General features: G+C 42.1%; 1 protein-coding gene across 1 annotated transcript in view; it reads right to left on the bottom strand.

Annotated features, from left to right (window-relative positions):
* Window positions 1–206: 206 nt before the first annotated feature.
* ABCF1 (ATP binding cassette subfamily F member 1) overlaps window positions 207–21067 on the bottom strand; it is a 58823-nt gene continuing 37962 nt past the window's right edge. Inside the window, exons 16-24 of the mRNA XM_070736697.1 lie at window positions 19458–19570; window positions 15915–16086; window positions 14370–14444; window positions 10980–11050; window positions 8611–8643; window positions 6465–6633; window positions 4266–4330; window positions 3741–3813; window positions 207–723 (exon numbers count right to left, since the gene is read on the bottom strand). Coding sequence (XP_070592798.1) covers window positions 557–723; window positions 3741–3813; window positions 4266–4330; window positions 6465–6633; window positions 8611–8643; window positions 10980–11050; window positions 14370–14444; window positions 15915–16086; window positions 19458–19570 — 938 coding nt within the window. The 3' untranslated portion in view covers window positions 207–556. The remainder of the gene's footprint in view (window positions 724–3740; window positions 3814–4265; window positions 4331–6464; window positions 6634–8610; window positions 8644–10979; window positions 11051–14369; window positions 14445–15914; window positions 16087–19457; window positions 19571–21067) is intronic.

The raw sequence follows: 21067 nt of genomic DNA, 5'->3' as shown, positions 1-21067 counted from the left end.
CTGTTTCATAAACTTATTTATTTATTTATTTATTGGATTTGTATGCCGCCCCTCTCTGTAGACTCATAGACTTGCTTTATTCCTTTTGACTGTGTGTGTGTTTGAAACTTATTCCGAACTCACTGGGAGCTAATTGCCAATCCAACCTTCTTCAATTCACAATTGACCAAACTAAAAAAAAAATCAGGGAATTTCATCCACAACAGTGACGGCCACATTTTAATTTATTAAGTTTACATGTTGTGTTCCAACTATTCTTAAAAACAGTGGAAGGAAAGGAGATTTGTAAAGTGAGAGTGGTCTCCAAGAAGTCTGCTTGGGGGGGGGGCATGATGGGACACCCACCACCTTTTGAGAAGTTCTCTTCCATGCGGGTGGGAGAGAAAGGGAAGGAGAGTTAAAATATCAACAGTTTTTAATTCCTTGCATACGTTCAAGATCTGTCCCTCTGTGTCACATAAATAAAAGCTCTGCTTTTTGAGACGGTGGAGTTCCCACTGGAAAAATGGAAACCAGGCTTTGCATGTTCGGATGACTTCTGCTTCTTCTCACGGCCTCATTCTCTTGGTCGATTGACCAGGACTTCACCCAACGCTTCCAACACTTCACGCTTGTAGTCTTCAAAGTCGCCATCAATCTGGTTGACTGTCCGGTCCTCCACCACCCACATATGGCAGTTGGTCTCCGTGATAAGCCGAGCATCGTGGCTGACAATGATCACCGCTGGAAAAGACAGATGGGTTAAGACCTCCAAACTCCATTAAAAAATAAAGTTCTTTGGGTGTGTGTTAGGATCAGAGATGTATCTGATGTAATATTCTAAATTACAGAATGAAGAACTGTAATCAATGTAACGACTTTAAAAATGTAAAACTGCTTAGTCACGGTGAATCTGCAAATTGTAATGTAATCTGATTGGTTGACAAATGTATACACCATGGTGCACCTTTGCATAGGTGTGGCTAGAAGATATTGAGGCTTATGGTTTAGAGCGGCTTGTGAATTATTGTGATTCGTGGTGGCTGAAGAATATCCTTGCCTTTCGCAAACTCCTTAAAACCCACCTTTGCCGTCAGGCAATGTTCCCTCTAATTTTTTTTCTCTCTTTCTCCCCCTCATGCTCTCTCTCTCTTTTTCTTACTTTCTCTCTCCCTCTCTTTCTCTCTTGCTCTGTCTGTTGCTTTCTCTCTCTCTAACTCTTTCTCTCTTGTTTTCTCTCTCTATTGCTTTCTCTCTCTCTCACTCTCTTTCTCTCTCTCTTGCTTTCTCTCTCTCTCCCCCCTTTCTCTCTCTCTCTCTTTCTCACTTACTTTTTCTCTCCCTCTCTCTTTCCATCTTGCTGTGTCTGATGCTCTCTCTCTCTTTCTCTCCTCTTTTCTTTCTCTCTCTCTCTATTGCTTTCTTTCTCTCTCACTCTTTCTTTCTCTCTCTCTTTCTTTCTCTCTCTCTCTTGTTCTCTCTATTGCTATCTCTCTCTCCCCCTTTCTCTTTCTCACTTAGTTTCTCTCTCCCTCTCTCTTTCCATCTTGCTCTGTTGCTCTCTCTCTCTCTCTTTCTCTCCTCTTTCCTTTCTCTCTCTCTCTATTGCTTTCTTTCTCTCTCACTCTTTCTTTCTATCTCTCTTGCTTTCTCTCTCTTTCTTGTTCTCTCTCTTGCTATCTCTCTCTCCCCCCTTTCTCTTTCTCACTTAGTTTCTCTCTCCCTCTCTCTTTCCATCTTGCTCTGTTTGTTGCTCTCTCTCTCTCTCTCTGTCTCTCAGCGAGGGGGCTGCGAGAGCGCTTTCTCCGAGCGCTTCGGGAATGCCTGCCCTGTCTACTGCAGCCCCCTTGCTGAAAGCTCGGGATGAAAGCGCTCCCAGCGAAGGGGCTGCGAGAGGGGCGGGGTGGGCATTCCTGAAGCGCGTGGAGAAAATCCTCTCGCAGCCCCCTGGCTGGGAGCGCAGATGAGGAGGAGAAGCCGCAGCTGCCCCCGCCCCGGGAGAAGTCGCGCCCCAAGGACTTAGAGCTGGAAGAAACATTGATGAAAAAGGAAAAAAAAGCCTGCAAGCTGGGAAGAACCGGTAAGATTGTTAGTGCCACAATACAGCTATAAAAAAAAGTTCCTGAAAAAGATACATTTGGAGTACAAGAGGCACCCAAATTTTCAGTCTCTTTTTTTTGGGGGGGGGTGCGTTTTATACTCTGAAAAATACAGTATCCATTTTAAAAGCAACTATTTCTTAAGACATCAAATATCCCAGGTTGAGGGTACAAAAAATTGCAGCCCATCAACATTTCTTCAGTAGCCACCAGAAAGAGCAAAGCTAAAAATCTGGTTTATCTTTATGTTTTTTCACCCGTTGGGGGAAAGAATGGTTGACAGAGGTAATTGAGAAATCTCCAAGAATCCTCAAAACCACTCAAAATATGAAGTCTTAGCCCTGATTATTTTGGGGGTTCTGCCTTCCAGATCTGCAGCAAAGCCGGGTGTGGCTGGGCACTGCTGCTTCAATTGTTTATATTGTCTTTTTAGTGTTGTTAGCCGCCCCGAGTCTGCGGAGAGGGGCAACATACAAATCTAATAAATAGATAGATAGATAGATAGATAGATAGATAAATAAATAAATAAAATAAATTGTGTTTATGTACAAATTATTCCGTTACTCAATCCTGACCTACAAATGTACAGTGGTACCTCAGTTCTCGAACGCTTTGGTTCTCGTACATTTCGGATACCGAAGAAAATTTTCAGCAAAAATTTGCTTCGGTATCTGAACAAAAATTTGGATACCGAACAGCCACATAAAATTTTGTTTATTATCCGAAATGCTACAAGATCTGAGGGGACGAGACAGAATGGGAGTTGGAATCCGACACGCCCATCCTGGCCGCTCACTTAACAGCCTCCCAGTCCCTAATCTAAACGCTCCAAGCTGTAGGAAGGGTGGGGGCAGCTGCAATACCAGCAGCTTCAGGGGGGTGGGGGTGCTCCTTTCCTCATTGGTTCATCTTGTTACCTGTAGGCAGCTGCACCAACTTTCTCCGCAACGGCGGCTTTCCTTCGAGCAGCAGCAGCGCCGGGAACGTCAGCAGCTTCCCTTCCTCATGTGACGTTCCTGGCGCTGCTGCTGCTTGAAGGAAAGCCGCTGCCACCGCCGGGAAGGAAAAAGTTGGTGCAGCTGCCTAAAGGCACAAGACGAACCACTGAGGAAAGGAGCCCCCCCAAAACTGCCGGTATTGCAGCTGCCCCCACCCTTCCTACAGCTTGGAGTGCTTAGACTATAGAGCTCCTCAGATCTTTATCCCATAGGAAATAAAGGAAATAGGGGCTAAGAACCAATTAAATCCATTTCCATTATTTCCTATGGGATAAATTAATTCGGTACTCGACCAAATCGGTTCTCGACCACACTTCTGGAACGAATTGTGGTCGAGAACCGAGGTACCACTGTATTTGTTCTGGCATTCATAGTGACTTGACCAGAAACTTAACATTCTTCGGTACTAAGATGTTGCCTCTCATTTTCAGCCTTTCCCATCCTGCCAAGTGATTGGATAGAGCAAAGGTGATTTACGATAACAAATGCAAGATATGGGACAGGATAGGACAAACCCATTGTCACTTCAGGAATGCCTGGTCCCTTCCTTTTGGTACCACCTATCAAATTTGTAAGAACAGCATAATGGTAAAAAAAGCAAGCAGAGTTATGTTTATGACGTATTATTGCCACTGGAATTCAGAGCCAACAAGCTTTTGCTCACCTCCTTTGTAATCGTTGATAGCATCTCCCAAGGCGTCGATTGATTCAATATCCAGGTTATTCGTAGGTTCATCCTGGGGGGAAAAGGGAACAAAGAGACATTTAGAAACATAGAAACATAGAAGACTGATGGAAGAAAAAGACCTCATGGTCCATCTAGTCTGCCCTTATACTATTTCCTGTATTTAATCTTACAATGGATATATGTTTATCCCAGGCATGTTTAAATTCAGTTACTGTGGATTTACCAACCACGTCTGCTGGAAGTTTGTTCCAAGGATCTACTACTCTTTCAGTGAAATAATATTTTCTCATGTTGCTTTTGATCTTTCCCCCAACTAACTTCAGATTGTGTCCCCTTGCTTCTCTTTAAGGACTCTTGGCTTCTCTTCAGCTTCCACAATGGGATAATGGTGCAGATAGCTTATGAAACATGCTTGTGCAGAAGGGGACAAGGTGAGGATTTGGGTTTGCTGGTGGGGAAATATCACAGACTTCAATATAGGACGATTGTGGATAAACTCACCAGTATAAGGACGTCTGGCTCTCTACAAGCCAATTCAGCAAATACTACACGAGCTTTTTGTCCCCCTGGTAATGGAAGGAAAAAAGAGAGAGAGAGAGAGAGAGAGAGAAAGAAAGAAAGAAAGAAAGAAAGAAAGAAAGAAAGAAAGAAAGAAAGAAAGAAAGGAGGAGTTAGAACAGGGCTCTTCAAACTTCACAACTTTAAGACTTGTTCAGAATTCTGGGAATTGAGGTCCACAAGTCTTTAAGTTGCCATGTTTGGAGATCTCTGAATTAGAAAATTAACAAAAACTTGCTTCCTCAAAACTGATGCAGATAGCACCTCGTCTTTCAGAATCTGAAAAGGCATCTGAAAGGGTAAACAGGGATGGGGATCAGAGCTTCTGAGCCTCTTAAGAACCCACCAAGTCTCCTTTGAAGGCTGTCAGTGTTGGCCTATCTTTCTACAGCCTGCGTCTTATGTCTTGCTCAAGACACAGATGGACTGGTTATCACTAAAATTCCAATAATTAGTGCCCTCCGGGTTGTTAGTACTATGTACGTAACTAATGGGGCTTGGCAATATATAACACAAACCAACGAAATATGGTTACATAGAACACTATTGCTTTAAGAGGGAGCCAGAGGTGTGACTCTCTCGGCTATTCTCTGCTAGTTTGTCTTTGTGACTATGCTGTATTTAGAACTGTGTGTTCAAATACTGGTTTAATGTATACTGCTCAAAAAAAAAATAAAGGGAACACTCAAATAACACATCCTAGATCCGAATGAATGAAATATCCTCATTGAATACTTTGTTCTGTACAAAGTTGAATGTGCACAACAGCATGTGAAATTGATTGTTAATCAGTGTTGCTTTTTAAGTGGACTGTTTGATTTCACAGAAGTTTGATCTACTTGGAGTAATATTGTGTTGCTTAAGTTTTCCCTATATTTTTTTGAGCAGTGTATTTATAAGCTGAACAAGTAAGCTTGTATGTATTGACTTATTTAATTGTGTATGACTAGGGCTGTTCTTGACTAAGATATTTATTTCATTTATTTATTTTATTTATTGGATTTGTATGCCGCCCCTCTCCGTAGACTCGGGGCGGCTAACAACAATAAAAAACAGCATGTAAATCCAATACTAAAACAACTAAAAAAACCTTATTGTAAAACTAATCATACATACAAGCAAACATACCATGCATAAATTGTAAAGGCCTAGGGGGAAAGAGTATCTCAGTTCCCCCATGCCTGGCGGCAGAGGTGGGTTTTAAGGAGCTTACGAAAGGCAAGGAGGGTGGGGGCAATTCTAATCTCCGGGGGGAGTTGGTTCCAGAGGGCCGAGGCTGCCACAGAGAAGGCTCTTCCCCTGGGCCCCGCCAAACGACATTGCTTAGTCGACGGGACCCAGAGAAGACCCACTCTGTGGGACCTAACTGGTCGCTGGGATTCGTGCAGCAGAAGGCGGTCCCTGAGATAACCTGGTCCGGTGCCATGAAGGGCTTTATAGGTCATAACCAACACTTTGAATTGTGACCGGAAACTGATCGGCAACCAATGCAGACTGCGGAGTGTTGGTGTAACATGGGCATATTTGGGAAAGCCCATGATTGCTCTTGCAGCTGCATTCTGCACGATCTGAAGTTTCCGAACACTTTTCAAAGGTAGCCCCATGTAGAGAGCTAAACTAAATAATGTTTTATACACTTAATGTATCTGGATTGTATTCATTCATTCATTCAATTTTTATGCCGCCCTTCTCCTTAGACTCAGGGCGGCTTACAACATGTTAGCAATAGCACCTTTGTAACAGAGCCAGCCCATTACCCCCACAATCTGGGTCCTCATTTTACCCACCTCGGAAGGATGGAAGGCTGAGTCAACCTTGAGTCGGTGATGAGATTTGAACCGCTGACCTTCAGATCTACAAGTCTTACAAGTATTACTGAGTTATTACTCATATCTCTGGGTTATCAACTGGATATCTGATAGACCTCCATGTTTCCTCTGTGTCTGTGTATCTTGATTACTGAGAGATAACTCTGCACACTCCTTAACATTGGGGTGCTTAGCTACAACGTTTATTATCCAACACATTTGGGACATGCCAAGGTAGAGAAAGCTATGCTAGCAGCTCCCCATCCTTCCTTGTGGAGCTTCTTGACCCAACATCCCACCCACCCCCTCTTCTCCCAAGAAATGTGTCCCTTACCAGACAGCTTGCAAATCTGGATGGTGTGGGCATGACTCTCAAGACCAAACCTCCCCAAACATTTCCGGGCATCTTGATAAGGCAGGTTGAAATTGCGTTGAAGATATTCAGTGGCGGTTTCCTGCATGTTCAGCTGATCGGCATATTGCTGGTTAAAGAAGCCAACTTTCTACCAGGAGGAGGGGAGAAAAAAGAGAGAGGAAAATTGGGTGAAACCTCACTCAAACTGCCCCGAAAGATTAACTCACATCATTCACATCTGACATAGCTGGCATTGCAGGGTGTGTTCTGTGTTTCCGCTTCTGAAATCTTCTCCATCTCTCTTTCAACCCGTTCATTTTGGTCAAGGTTAGGGTTGTGGGGCTTCCTAGATTCGCCCACGTTTCTGCAACACTCCGTCGCTTGCATTGGCTGCCGATCAGTTTCCGGTCACAATTCAAAGTGTTGGTTATGACCTTTAAAGCCCTGCATGGCATTGGACCAGAGTACCTCCGGAACCGCCTGCTACCGTACGAATCCCAGCGACCGATAAGGTCCCACAGAGTTGGCCTTCTCCAGGTCCCGTCGACCAAACAATGTCGTTTGGCGGGCCCCAGGGGAAGAGCCTTCTCTGTGGCAGCCCCGGCCCTCTGGAATCAACTCCCCCCGGAGATTAGAACTGCCCCCACCCTCCTTGTCTCTCGTAAATTACTCAAGACCCATCTATACTGCCAGGCATGGGGGAGTTGAGACACCATTCCCCCAGGCTTTTTTATATTTATGTTTAGGTATGTATATGTTGTTTGCTTTTTAAAAATATGATAGGGTTTTATGTGCTTTTTAATATTAGATTTGTTTTCGCTGGAATATTGTTTTTATTATTGTTGTGAGCCGCCCCGAGTCTTCGGAGAGGGGCGGCATACAAATCTAATAAATTGAATTGAATTGTCTGCAACCCCTCCTAATTTCCTGGACTAGAACTTGAAATCTTTTTCTACTGGTTCTGCAAACCTGACCATACCCATAGGAGTCCATCAATAATCCTCCCTCAAATTTTACACTGCCTTCCGGCAAAGAACTTTTTTATTTTTTCTCTCTCCAATCGCAGTACAATGAAAATTATAACAACAACATCAAATTGTTTTACAATAAATCAATTTCAGGAAGTTATAGAATACAATGCTACCACCTTCACTTTTGACATCTGAATAAAAATAGCTGCCCAATTTTTTAATGCTATAGAAACTTCCGGGTTCGGCATTCGGGAGGCCGCCGAGAAGCCCCCCGGCTGTTTTAAAAGGTGACAGCTGGGCGGCGGGGCTTCTCGGCGGCCTCCGGAACCCCGAACCCGGAAGTTCGGCAAAAGTTCGGGTTCGGGAGGCCGCCGAGAAGCCCTGCCACCTGGCTGTCACCTTTTAAAACAGCCGGGGGGCTTCTCGGCGGCCTCCCGAACACCGAACCCGGAAGTTCGGGTTTGGCGTTTGGGTTCAGGAGGACGCTGAGAAGCCCCCCGGCTGTTTCAAAAGGTGACAGCCGGGCGTCGTCGGTTTTTTGCATTGTTTTTTTTCGTTGCACGGATTAATTGATTTTACATTGTTTCCTATGGGAAACAATGTTTCATCTTACGAACTTTTCGTCTTACGAACCTCCCCCGGGAACCAATTAGGTTCGTAAGACGAGGTATTACTGTATTAGCTAAGACCCCATTTAAGCTGTTCCGAATTCTAGTATCTCACATTGGATAGGCTGAAATGTTTCAAATCTCTCCTAATCGCTTCCACATCAATTTTCATATATAATCAATACCCTTTACAAGTAGTTAACGTCTATTAATAAAATACCCTTAAAAAAACTTTTGAAAAATTCTTACAGTAGTGTTGTCAAAGGGGAAAAAAATAAACCCAATAATATCACCAAATATTGCCTAATTAATCCAATTACCAACCTAATTACTAATTTCTTTATATTAAAAATTTAAAATGAAAAGGATGGAATCAAAATAAAATTAAATCCATAAAAAATAAAATAAAATTAAGTCTCTAAAGAAATTAAAAAAACGTAAGACAGAGAATAGAAAATTACACCAAATAGATAAGATAAATATAGGTGTAAAGACGCAACACTGCCTTCCCACCACATCCCAAATGAAATCTCACCCGATACTTACTAGCCTGTGGTTTTTCCTCATTTCTCCTCTGGTCTGGAAAGATGACAAGAAAAAGAAAACAGGGAGTTAGCACTGCTTTGGATCTCTGCCCTTGCAATTCCCATCAAATCCCTAAAAAGCCCTTCATGGCGCCGGACCAGGATATCTGCGAGACAGCCTTCTGCCGCACGAATCCCAGCGGCCGGTTAGGTCCCACAGAGTTGGTCTTCTCCGGGTCCCATTGACTAAACAATGTCATCTGGTGGGACCCAGGGGAAGAGCCTTCTCTGTGGCGGCTCCGACCCTTTGGAATCAACTCCCCCCGGAGATTAGGATTGCCCCCACCCTCCTTGCCTTTCGTAAACTCCTTAAAACCCACCTCTGTCGTCAGGCTTGGGGGAACTGAGCCATCCCCCCCTTGCCTATGTAATTTTGTGCATGATATGACTGTGTGTATGTATTTTATCTATTGGTTTTTTTTTTCTTTTTAGACTTTTTAATGTAAAACTGTTATTTTAGATTTTAATTATTAGATTTGTTACCATGTATTGTTTTTATCACTGTTGTGAGCCGCCCCGAGTCTACGGAGAGGGGCGGCATACAAATCTAATTAATAATAATAATAATAATAATAATAATAATAATAATAATAATAATAGCATAAACATGATGCTGTGGCACAGATGATCCACTGGAACCTGTGCTGGAACTACCATTTACCAGTGGCAAAGAACTGGTGGGATCATATGCCCGAAAAAGTGGTCGAAAATGAGTAAGCAAAACTACTGTGGGACTTCCGACTTCAGACTGAACGAATCCTGAAGCATAATACACCAGACATTGTGATCGTGGAGAAAAAGAAAGTATGGATCATCGACATTGAAATCCCAGGAGACAGCAGAATTGAGGAGAAGCAGCTAGAGAAATTAGTGAAATACGAAGATCTAAAAATCGAGCTGCAACGACTCTGGCATAAGCCAGTGAAAGTGGTCCCAGTGGTACTTGGCACGCTGGGCGCAGTGCCAAAGGATCTCAGCGGACATTTGAAAACCATCGGAATTGACAAAATCTCCATCTGTCAATTGTAAAAGGCCGCTTTATTGGGATCGGCAAACGTAATTCGCTGCTACATCACACAGTCCTAGGTGCTTGGGAAGCGCCCGACTGGTGATGAAATACAAAATCCAGCATATTGATCTTGTTTGCTGTGTTGTACTGACATAATAATAATAATAATAATAATAATAATAACAACAACAACAACAACAACAATAATAATAACAACAACAACAACAACTCTAAAGTGTGCAATAGGGTTGATATTCCTGGAGGCGTCTGTAATATGGTAAATGATTTAGCCTTAGTAGATAAATGGTCAAAGCAATGGAAACAGCAGTTTAATGTTTCCAAATGTAAAATAATGCACTTGGGGAAAAGGAATCCTCAATCTGAGTATTGTATTGGCAGTTCTGTGTTAGCAAATACTTCAGAAGAAAAGGATTTAGGGGTAGTGATTTCTGACAGTCTCAAAATGGGTGAACAGTGCAGTCAGGCAGTAGGGAAAGCAAGTAGGATGCTTGGCTGCATAGCTAGAGGTATAACAAGCAGGAAGAGGGAGATTGTGATCCCGCTGTATAGAGCGCTGGTGAGACCCCATTTGGAATACTGTGTTCAGTTCTGGAGACCTCACCTACAAAAAGATATTGACAAAATTGAACGGGTCCAAAGACGGGCTGCAAGAATGGTGGAAGGTCTTAAGCATAAAACGTATCAGGAAAGACTTAATGAACTCAATCTGTATAGTCTGGAGGACAGAAGGAAAAGGGGGGACATGATGGAAACATTTAAATATGTCAAAGGGTTAAATAAGGTTCAGGAGGGAAGTGTTTTTAATAGGAAAGTGAACACAAGAACAAGGGGACACAATCTGAAGTTGGGGGAAAGATCAAAAGCAACATGAGAAAATATTATTTTACTGAAAGAGTAGTAGATGCTTGGAACAAACTTCCAGCAGACGTGGTAGGTAAATCCACAGTAACTGAATTTAAACATGCCTGGGATAAACATATATCCATCCTAAGATAAAATACAGAAAATAGTATAAGGGCAGACTAGGTGGATCATGAGGTCTTTTTCTGCCGTCAGACTTCTATGTTTCTATAATAATAATAATAATAATAATAATAATAATAATAATAATAATAATAATAATAATAATAATAATAAAAAAAGGGAAGTCATTTTTTCAAGGACTCGTCCTAAATTCTTTCCCCAATGGTCACTTGTGTTTATCTAGGGCTTGGTCAAAAAGGGCCCAAAACAGAGAGAAGAAAATCTCAAGAGGACTATCCACATGTAGAGAAGGCAAAGTTTGAAGAGATGGAACTTACCGGTGTAAGCTTCCCGGTTAACAGCAATAGGAGTGTACTTTTCCCCACCCCATTGGGGCCGACGATACAGACTGAGAGGCAGGGGAAAAGGAAAAGAAGGAATTACAATGAGTAACAAGAGGTTGCCAGGCAGACAAAGTTTTAAAGGATCTGATATTTCCGCACCCTCTCCCATCTTTCAATACAGGTAGTGCTGGAATTATGATCATTTGTTTAGCGGCCATTCGAAATTACAGCAGCACTGGAAAAAAAGTGAGTTATGGCCATTTTTCACTTAAAAAAAAGTTTAGTTTTTGTTTCTCATATAAATACACAAATATGTAACCTCTTCACCATTAATAAACATTGATCTTATCCTTTCCAATGTTGACACATAAAATCGATGTTAGGCATTGATCTTTTACCATTCCATATCCTTCCCTTATTCCATAACAATCCTCCCCCTCTTTTTTTCTCTTCTCTTCTCCCCTCCTCTCCCTTCTTCTTTCCTTTTCCATTTTTTTCTTCCTCCTCTTCATCTCCTTCCCTTTCCCCACTCCTCCCCTCTAACCTCCCTTTTCCAACACTCTCTCCTACTCCTACAGAGCACTGCACACCAAGACAACTAGACACAAGAACATTTCCCCCCGAAAGCCATCACTCTACTAAACAAATATTTCCCTTAACACTGTCAGACTTTTTACTAAATCTGCACTTCTATTTCTACTAGTTTTTCTCATCATTCCTATCATCCTTTTCCTCCCACTTAGGACTGTATGACTGTGACTTGTTGCTTGTATCCTAAGATTTTTATGAATAGAAACGTAGAAACATAGAGGTCTGATGGCAGAAAAAGATCTCATGGTCCATCTAGTCTGCCCTTATACTATTTTCTGTATTTTATCTTAGGATGGATATATGTTTATCCCAGGCATGTTTAAATTCAGTTACTGTGGATTTAACTACCACGTCTGCTGGACATTTGTTCCAAGGATCTACTACTCTTTCAGTAAAATAATATTTTCTCATGTTGCTTTTGATCTTTAATGAGAGTAAAGCACAAGCTGGTAATATATATAGAATGTTACTGCAGGTGGAAGAGGAAGTAACAAAAAGTTTGACAAGATGTTGGCAAAATGATTTACAAATAGATGAAAGTGAAATGAAAGAAATAGTAGACAATATACATAAGATCAAAAATACGAGAGTTAAAGAGATGAGAAGGAAAATTTTACATAAATGGTACTATACACCAGCACAACTTGCACACTTCCAGGGGAAAGAGAAGGGTAATTGTTGGCATGGGTGCCAAAAAAAGGGAATCTTTATGCATATGTTTTGGGAGTGTGCAGAAATTCAGAAATTCTGGAATGAAGTACAAAATGAAATTAACAAAATGTTAAATATCAACTGGACAATTACAAAAGAAATAGCGATTTTAATTAAACAAAGAAAACTAGGAGAATTCAAGGAAATAAAATCTGCAGCATTGGAAAGTGCTCAAGCGGTGGTGGTATTGGGTTGGAAAGATTCCACAAAATGGACATTACAAAATTGGTACTGGTACATGGTGGACCATATACATTTCGAAATTATGGAAATAAGATTAAATAATTTTGATGAGAACAAATTGGAGAAGCTGATGGTACGATGGAATAAGGTGAAAGATTATATGTTGAGTAGAATCTGTGATGTAAATGTGAAAAATAAACTGCAATCACTCTTTTAGTAATATTCAATGCAAGATAGAGCCAAGGAATTATAGATAAACAAATTCAAATTCTTGAATCCTCTAGTATGGGTGGTGGGGGTGAAGGGGGGTGTTGTGTTGTTAGGTGATGGGCACATGCACTGTGCACTGTTATATGTTTGTTTTATGTAACTATTTTATAAAAATCAATAAAAATATATTTAAAAAAAAAACTTATTACTTTTGAAACACCCCCAGTGGTCATATGATCAAAATTCAGATGCTTGACCACTGTCCAATATTTATGATGGTTGAAATGTCCCAGGGTCAACTGATCCCCCAAGCAAATTCAAAGGGGGAGCCAGATTCACTAAACAACTGGGTTACTAACTTAAATCACTGCAGTGATTCACTGTACAATTGTGCGAGGAAGGATCATCAAATAAGACAAACTTGCTTTAATTAAGGGTTAAATAAGGTCCAGGAGGGAAGTGTTTTTAATAGGAAAGAGAATACAAGAACAAGGGGACACAATCTGAAGTTAGTTGGGGGAAAGATCAAAAGCAACATGAGTGTTGTGGTTGGTTCTGGCCCAGCTCCTGCCCCAGGGAATGTGGAGGTGGATGCAGGGGAAACTTCAACATGTCATAGGCCTGTTTTATTGCTGACACAGTCAGTTCAGAGTTTGGTTTCCTCGGATGAAGAAGAAGGTGGGAGTGACTTGGAAGAGGGGGGCTTGGCACACAGCCCAGGCAGTCAATCTCCATTATCTTCCATTGATTTGGATGAAGACGTCTTGGACCCACGCAAGCGCAGAATTATGCGTAGAAGAGACCAAGTAAGGACATATTACCGGAGATAAGAGAGGCCACCTGTGTTTGGGTGGGGCTCCAGTAATTAGGGCTGCTGCTATAAATAGCAGTGTGTGGGTTTGGCCATTGTGGAAGAGTATCTGATCGCAGTTCTTCAGGAATCGTGCCTTGACTTTGTTTGTTGATTTTTCACGTCTTTGAAACTAATGCAGAGCAAAGTGTGTGAGTGTTTCACTTCGTGGAAGAAGAAGGGGTGTGAAGTTTCTTCACGGCTGCTAGCTAAGTACTTAAAGACTGCTTAAGGGAAATTGTACAGACTACCCGGTTGTTTTGGGACGAGTGCTCTTTGCAATCCAAAAACAGTGCTCAGTTTATTTTGAATTTTGTGATAAAGAACATTGTTTTGAATTTTCAAAGGTGTGTGTGTGTCTGAAATTTGTATCCTTGAATTTTCAGGAGGCTCCTACCAGAACAATTGGAAAATATTATTTCACTGAAAGAGTAGTAGATGCTTGGAACAAACTTCCAGCAGACGTGGTTGGTAAATCCACAGTCACTGAATTTAAACATGCCTGGGATAAACATATATCCATCCTAAGATAAAATACAAAAAATAGTATAAGGGCAGACTAGATGGATCATGAGGTCTTTTTCTGCCGTCCGTCTTCTATGTTTCTATGCTTAACAACTGTTTTGTTTAGCAATGGATATTTTGGGCTTGCTTTTGGTAGCTAAGTTGAGGACTAAATCAAAAGGTGACTTTTCCCAGCTGCAGCCGCTTTGAATTTTTCAAAAGGAGAAAACTCCTGGTGAGGATTTCAGACACCAAGAAAGACAAATGATATCCGTATCCGATATCTTACCAGTGTGAAAAACCTTACCTTCTTCTCCTCCCCCCACATCACTTACTTCGTGATTCCATGTCAATTCCAAAGTCCAAGTTTTTGAAAAGGGGCTTCTGTCCTTCGTAAGTGAAGTCCACAGCTAAAAGAGGAGCCAAGAGATAAGGATCAGAAGGAGGAAAAAACATTTTCTCGAGAACACAAAAGTAAAATTTAGATGGAACCAACAGCAAGTAACAGCCAGTCTGGAAAAACAAAAAACAGTTCTTAGCCCAGCTGGTTAAAAATAGCAGAGCTTCGATTGAACAATTAGAAATTGAAATGAGGTTGTTGGGATTTTTTTTTAATAGCTTAACCTTCCTTGTCCCATGTTTGTTCTGAACTGAGAATCTCCAAGCAAAGGATTGTGATTTACTTTGAACCGAACAGGGCTGGGTTCCTCCTGGTTCGGATCAGATTGCCCAAACTGTCAGTGACCTGCTGGTAACATGAAGATGGCGTCACGGATCCGGTTTGGTCTGTGCCCGGCTGTGCGTGCTGCCATCTTTTTTGGGGGGGAATTTTCGGCATTTTTTAATGTGTTTGATGGTTTGTCGGCTGCTTTGAAAAAAGCCCTCCCGCTCACTCCTGGGTTAATACTGTTAATACTAATACTGGACACAAACTGTTTCAACTCCTACCCTCAAAACATCGCTACAGAGCACTGCACACCAAGACAACTAGACGCAAGAACAGTTTTTTCCCCGAACGCCATCACTCTACTAAACAAATAATTCCCTCAACACTGTCAGACTTCCTACTAAATCTGCACTTCTATTCTACTAGTTTTTCTCATCATTCCTTTCACCCATTTCCTCCCATGTTGACTGTATGACTGTAACTTGTTGCTTATATCCTAAGATTTTTATTAATATTGCTTCTTCATTGCTTATTTGACCCCTATGACAATCATTAAGTGTTGTACCACATGATTCTTGACAAATGTATATTTTATTTTATGTATGCTGAGAGCATATGCACCAAGACAAATTCCTTGTGTGTCCAATCATACTTGGCCAATAAAATTCTATTTTATTCTATTCTATTCTACTATGTACAAAACAGTTGGGTTTGAAATATATAAAAAAGCTAACAAGGAATGTTTGTTTGTATTGAAGCACTATAGCTTTTCGATGTAGTGCTGCAAATTGCCATAAGAGGGAGCCAGAAAGCATGATTCTGTCTCTCTCTCTCTGTTCTTTCTGCTGATTCACTGTGACTGATGTAGTAAGCTCTGTCTGTTCGATGATAGTTTGATGTATTTGTAAGCTGTAACATATGTCTGAGATGTAAGACAAAGACAGGCTTGTAATATTATTATTGTGTTGACTGTGCTATTTCTATAGTAAACACTATTTTATGCACTTTTTAAATAAATAAATTAATTAATTCAATTTCTAGGCCGTTCTTCTCCACAGACTTTTTATTTATTATTTATTTATTTATTTATTGGATGCCGCCCCTCTCCGGGAACTCGGGGCGGCTATACAATCTTATACACTCTTTTATACAACCCTACCCCTGCACCCCCCCCCTTCCCTTACAATTTGTCCTGCAAAAGGAGAATCCCTACCATGGAGGCCAAGAATGGGAGGGGCAAGAGGCGGTGGGTCAGGAAAGGTGAATTTCACGGTGTATTCCTTGGGCCGTTTCAGGAGCTCGGGGGCCTCGTTGGATTCCTCATCCGGGTTCTTCTTGCGACATTTTTGCTGTTTCCGTGTCAGGGCCTCCTTGGTCTGCTTTTCCTGGATCAAGCAAGACAGGTTACTTCTTTGGGGCACGGATGGGGAGGAGACAGAGGCAGTGACAGAAACATGTTTTTCAAAAAGAATAACATTTTTTTCTTTAGCGCTAAAAACTATGGCAAAGATTCTGATGGCGCCAAACAGAGACAGGACTCAGGATTTCTGACAGAGTGGGGATTAGCTCTTTTCATGGATCAGCTCAGATTTGCCCATCTCCAACAGGCAGAAACCTGAATGGCCTACAGATTAGTCCTTGACTTGTGATTGGCTGCTTACCAACCCTCTGAAGTTATGACACTCCTCCCCCCCAAAGGTTTTTATGCAGTGGTGAAATCCATTTTTTTAAACTACTGATTCTGTGGGCATGGAAGGGGAAGGATACTTCAAAATCTCCATTCCCTCTCCACTCTTGGGGGAAGGATACTTCAAAATCTCCATTCCCTCCCCACTTTTGGGGGAAGGATACTTCAAAATCTCCATTCCCACCCCACTTTTGGGGGAAGAATACTTCAAAATCTCCATTCCCAAATAACTCCTGGGGGAAGAATACTTCAAAATCTCCATTCCCATCCCACTTTTGGGGGAAGGATACTTCAAAATCTCCATTCCCACCCCACTTTTGGGGGAAGGATACTTCAAAATCTCCATTCCCACCCCACTTTTGGGGGAAGGATACTTCAAAATCTCCATTCCCACCCCACTTTTGGGGGAAGGATACTTCAAAATCTCCATTCCCATCCCACTTTTGGGGGAAGGATACTTCAAAATCTCCATTCCCACCCCACTTTTGGGGGAAGGATACTTCAAAATCTCCATTCTCACCCCACTTTGGGGGGAAGGAGACTTCAAAATCTCCATTCCCACCCCACTCCTGTGGGAAGGATATTGCAAAATCCCTATTCTCACCCCACCATGGGGGCAGCCAGAGGTGGTATTTGACGGTTTTCTTAACTACTCAAAATTTCCACTACTGCTTCTCCAGAACCTGTCAGAACCTGCTGGATTTTACCCCTGGATTTATAATCCAGAATTTCTGATCAGGTGCCCTTCTGCAGTCGTGTAATCACATTTTGGTGATCCCATTCCTCAACCAGCCTTTGTTTTCTCATCATTTGAATTCTTCCAGCCACATGACCACAATTTATGAATTTTAAAAATGAACATCGGCATTTATTTCCAGTTTCTGGCAAAATTCCCATGCAGACAGTGGGCTTGTGTAGCAAACAACCATGGATTTGCTTAACAATCAGAAAATGTAGAAGAAAAGAAACTTCAAAGTTGTAACCATTAACAGGAAAGCCCATCTTATTTGATTGTTGCCCTTATAAAGAGGGTGAGAGACAGATACCTTGGTCTATATACAGTATACAGTGTTTCCTCGATTTTCACGGGTTCGAACTTCGCAGAACGTCTATACCACGGTTTTTCAAAAATATTAATTAAAAAATACTTCACGGTTTTTCCCCATATAGCACGGTTTTTCCCGCCCGATGATGTCATTTGTCATTGCCAAACTTTCGTCTGCCTTTAAAAAACATTTTTTAAAATAAACTTTAATAAATAAACATGGTGAGTAATAATCTAAAATGGTTGCTAAGGGAATGGGAAATTGTAATTTAGGGGTCTAAAGTGTTAAGGGAAGGCTTGGGATACTGATCATAGCAAAAAATAGTGTATTTACTTCCGCATCTCTACTTCGCGGAAATTCGACTTTTGCGGGCGGTCTCGGAACGCATCCCCCACGAAAATCGAGGGAACACTGTATACCAAACGAAGGACCCATTAGGATCCACATATTCAAACAACTTACCTTATGTGCATCCAGAATATTAAAATAACATTTAACCCAACACAGGACTTAAGCAAAATGGTTCAGCTGAGATTGGTATATGTGGGATTGATTGGGTTAAAGATTGTAGGGGTGATACCGAAATATAATTTTATCATATTTTAGCTACCTATTATTGTTTTTTATTCCAATTTCATTTTAAACTGTATTTTATTCCAATTTCATTTTAAACTGTATTTTATCCAATTCCATTTTTTTTTTTAAAGAATCAGATTTTAAAATAATAATTTGTGTCTGGAACTCTGCACTTTGATATGGCCCAAGGACAATGAAGTGAACAGAAAAACAGAGTTGGAAGGGACCTTGAAGGTCTTCTAGTCCAACCCTCTGCTCAAGGAGAAAAATCATGGTGATTTGCTTAATGATCAATGCAAAAATAAATGTAAAATCAAGTTGGCTGTGTGACAATTTGCTTAACAACTGGCATGTTTTTAATTCTGATCTGAAGGCTGTATTCTATTAGTAAAGTCAGAAGGGGCTCCAGCATAATTGCCCTGCTTCCTCAAAAAAGTCACTTCAGCAAGGAAAACTCAAACTCAAAATTCAAACTCAACCCAGACAAGACGGAGTGGCTGTGGGTCTTGCCTCCCAAGGACAATCCCATCTGTCCGTCCATTACCCTGGGGGGAGAATCATTGACCCCCTCAGAGAGGGTCCGCAACTTGGGCGTCCTCCTCGATCCACAGCTCACATTAGAGAAACATCTTTCAGCTGTGGTGAGGGGGACGTTTGCCCAGGTTCGCCTGGTGCACCAGTTGCGGCCCTATCTGGACCGGGACTCACTGCTCACAGTCACTCATGCCCTCATCACCTCGAGGCTCAACTACTGTAACGCTCTCTACATGGGGCTACCTTTGAAAAGTGTTCGGAAACTTCAGATCGTGCAGAATGCAGCTGCGAGAGCAGTCATGGGCTTCCCCAAATATGCCCATGTTACACCAACACTCCGCAGTCTGCATTGGTTGCCAATCAGTTTCCAGTCACAATTCAAAGTGTTACTTATGACCTATAAAGCCCTTCATGGCACCGGACCAGATTATCTCAGGGATTGCCTTCTGCTGCACGAATCCCAGCGACCTGTTAGGTCCCACAGAGTGGGTCTTCTCCGGGTCCAGTCAACTAAACAATGTCGCTTGGCAGGACCCAGGGGAAGAGCCTTCTCTGTGGCGGCCCCGGCCCTCTGGAACCAACCTCCCCCAGAGATTAGAATTGCCCCCACCCTCCTTGCCTTTCGTAAGCTGCTTAAAACCCACCTCTGCCGCCAGGCATGGGGGAATTGAGATACTCTTTCCCCCTAGGCCTTCACAATTTTATGTATGGTATGTATGTTTGGTTTTATAATAAGGGTTTTTAACTGTTTTAGTATTGGATTATTATTATATGCTGTTTTATTGCTGTTGTTAGCCGCCCCGAGTCTGCGGAGAGGGGCGGCATACAAATCCAATAAATAAATAAATAAATAAAAGGAAGCCCAGAGAAAACAGTAATTGCGCAATATTTCTTGGCACAGCTAGACACTTACTGCTTGCTTTGTCGACTTTCCCCCAGCCTTCAGGTCTTTGAGCTTCTTCTCTTGCTTCTCGTATTGTTTGAGCAGCTCCTTCTGTTTCTGCTGATACATCTTCTTGAAAGTCACTGCCAGGGAACGTGACAAAATACAATCCTGAGATAGGCCTGTTTCTACATACCCACCTTGCTGCACAGCTTGGTATCAACTGAACAAAGGAAGGGGTGGATTTCTCACAAATGAAGGCGAATATAAGTTTGCAGGATCCAATATGGCAGTGTTTCCCAACCTTGGCAACTTGAAGATATTTGGACTTCAACTCCCAGAATTCCCCAGCCAGCGAATTGAAGTTGAATTGAAGCGAATTGGGAGTTGAAGTCCAAATATCTTCAAGTTGCCAAAGTTGGGAAACACTGCCATATGGGTCAGTCAGTGGGACAAGAGGTTTAGTCTTCTAAGCTTTTGGACTCGTGCTGGAGCCCATCTTCAGGGAAGTTCTCTCTAGCAGAGGGATTCCCAACCTCCTGGCCTTCCGAAAGGCCTTAAAAACATGGCTTTGCTGGCAGACCTAGTGCCATTGAGCAATTGTATTCTGCTCCAGCCAGAAGTAATAAATGATAGATGAATTAATGTCTTTTAATATTGGTGTTTTTTTTTTACTATTGTATATTGTTTTATTGTTGTTCGCCGTCCTGATTCCGTCAGGAGAAGGCGGCGAATAAATTAAGTTACTTCTCTCCTTGATTAGTTTCCACCCATTAGTTTTTTTCCTGCCTTCAGGTGCATTGGAGAATAGGTTGACTCCTTTGTGGCAGCCCCTGAGATATTGGAACACTTCGATCATGTCTCCCCTGGTCCTTCTTTTCATTAAACCCAGTTCCTGCAACCGTTGTTATGTTTTATCCTCCAGTCTCCTAGTCATCTTTGTTGCTCTTCTCTGCACTCTTTCTAGAGTTTCCACATTTTTTTTAGATTGTGGCGACCAAAACTGGATGTAGTATTCCAGGTCAGGGTATTATAAAGTGGTATTAACACTTCACAGTATCCTGATTCTATCCCTCCGTTTATGCAGCCTAGAACTGTGTTGGCTTTTTTGGCAGCTGCTGCACACAGCTGGCTCATATTTCAATGGTTGTCCACTAGGAGTCCAAGATCCCTCTCTCAGTTACTACTATTGAGCAAGGTACCACATATAGTGGTACCTCAGTTCTCGACCACAATTCGTTCCAGAAGTGTGGTCGAGAACCCAATTAATTTATCCCATAGGAAATAATGGAAATGGATTTAATTGGTTCCCAGCCCATTGACTTGCTGGGAACCAATTAAATCTATTTCCTCTATTTCCTATAGGATAAAGATCTGAGGGGACGGGGTGAGAGGGAATGGGAGTTGGGATCCGACACGCCCCTCCTGGCCGCCCTCTTAACAGCCTCCCAGTCTCTACGGTTTAACTGCTCCAAGCTGCCGGAAGGGTAGGGCTGGCTGCAATAGCGGCAGCTTCGGGGGGCTCCTTTCCTCAGCGGTTCAGTTCATTACCTCCACGCAGCTGCACCAACTTTTTCTTTCCTGGCGGCGGTGATGGCGGCGGCTTCCCTTCGAAGAGCAGCAGCAGCGTCAGGAACGTC

The sequence above is a fragment of the Erythrolamprus reginae genome, chromosome 2 (genome assembly GCF_031021105.1).
Source record: "Erythrolamprus reginae isolate rEryReg1 chromosome 2, rEryReg1.hap1, whole genome shotgun sequence".
NCBI classification, from domain to species: Eukaryota; Metazoa; Chordata; class Lepidosauria; order Squamata; family Dipsadidae; genus Erythrolamprus; species Erythrolamprus reginae.
The sequence above is the reverse complement of the archived record's forward strand: the minus strand, read 5'-3'. Positions and strand labels throughout refer to the sequence as shown.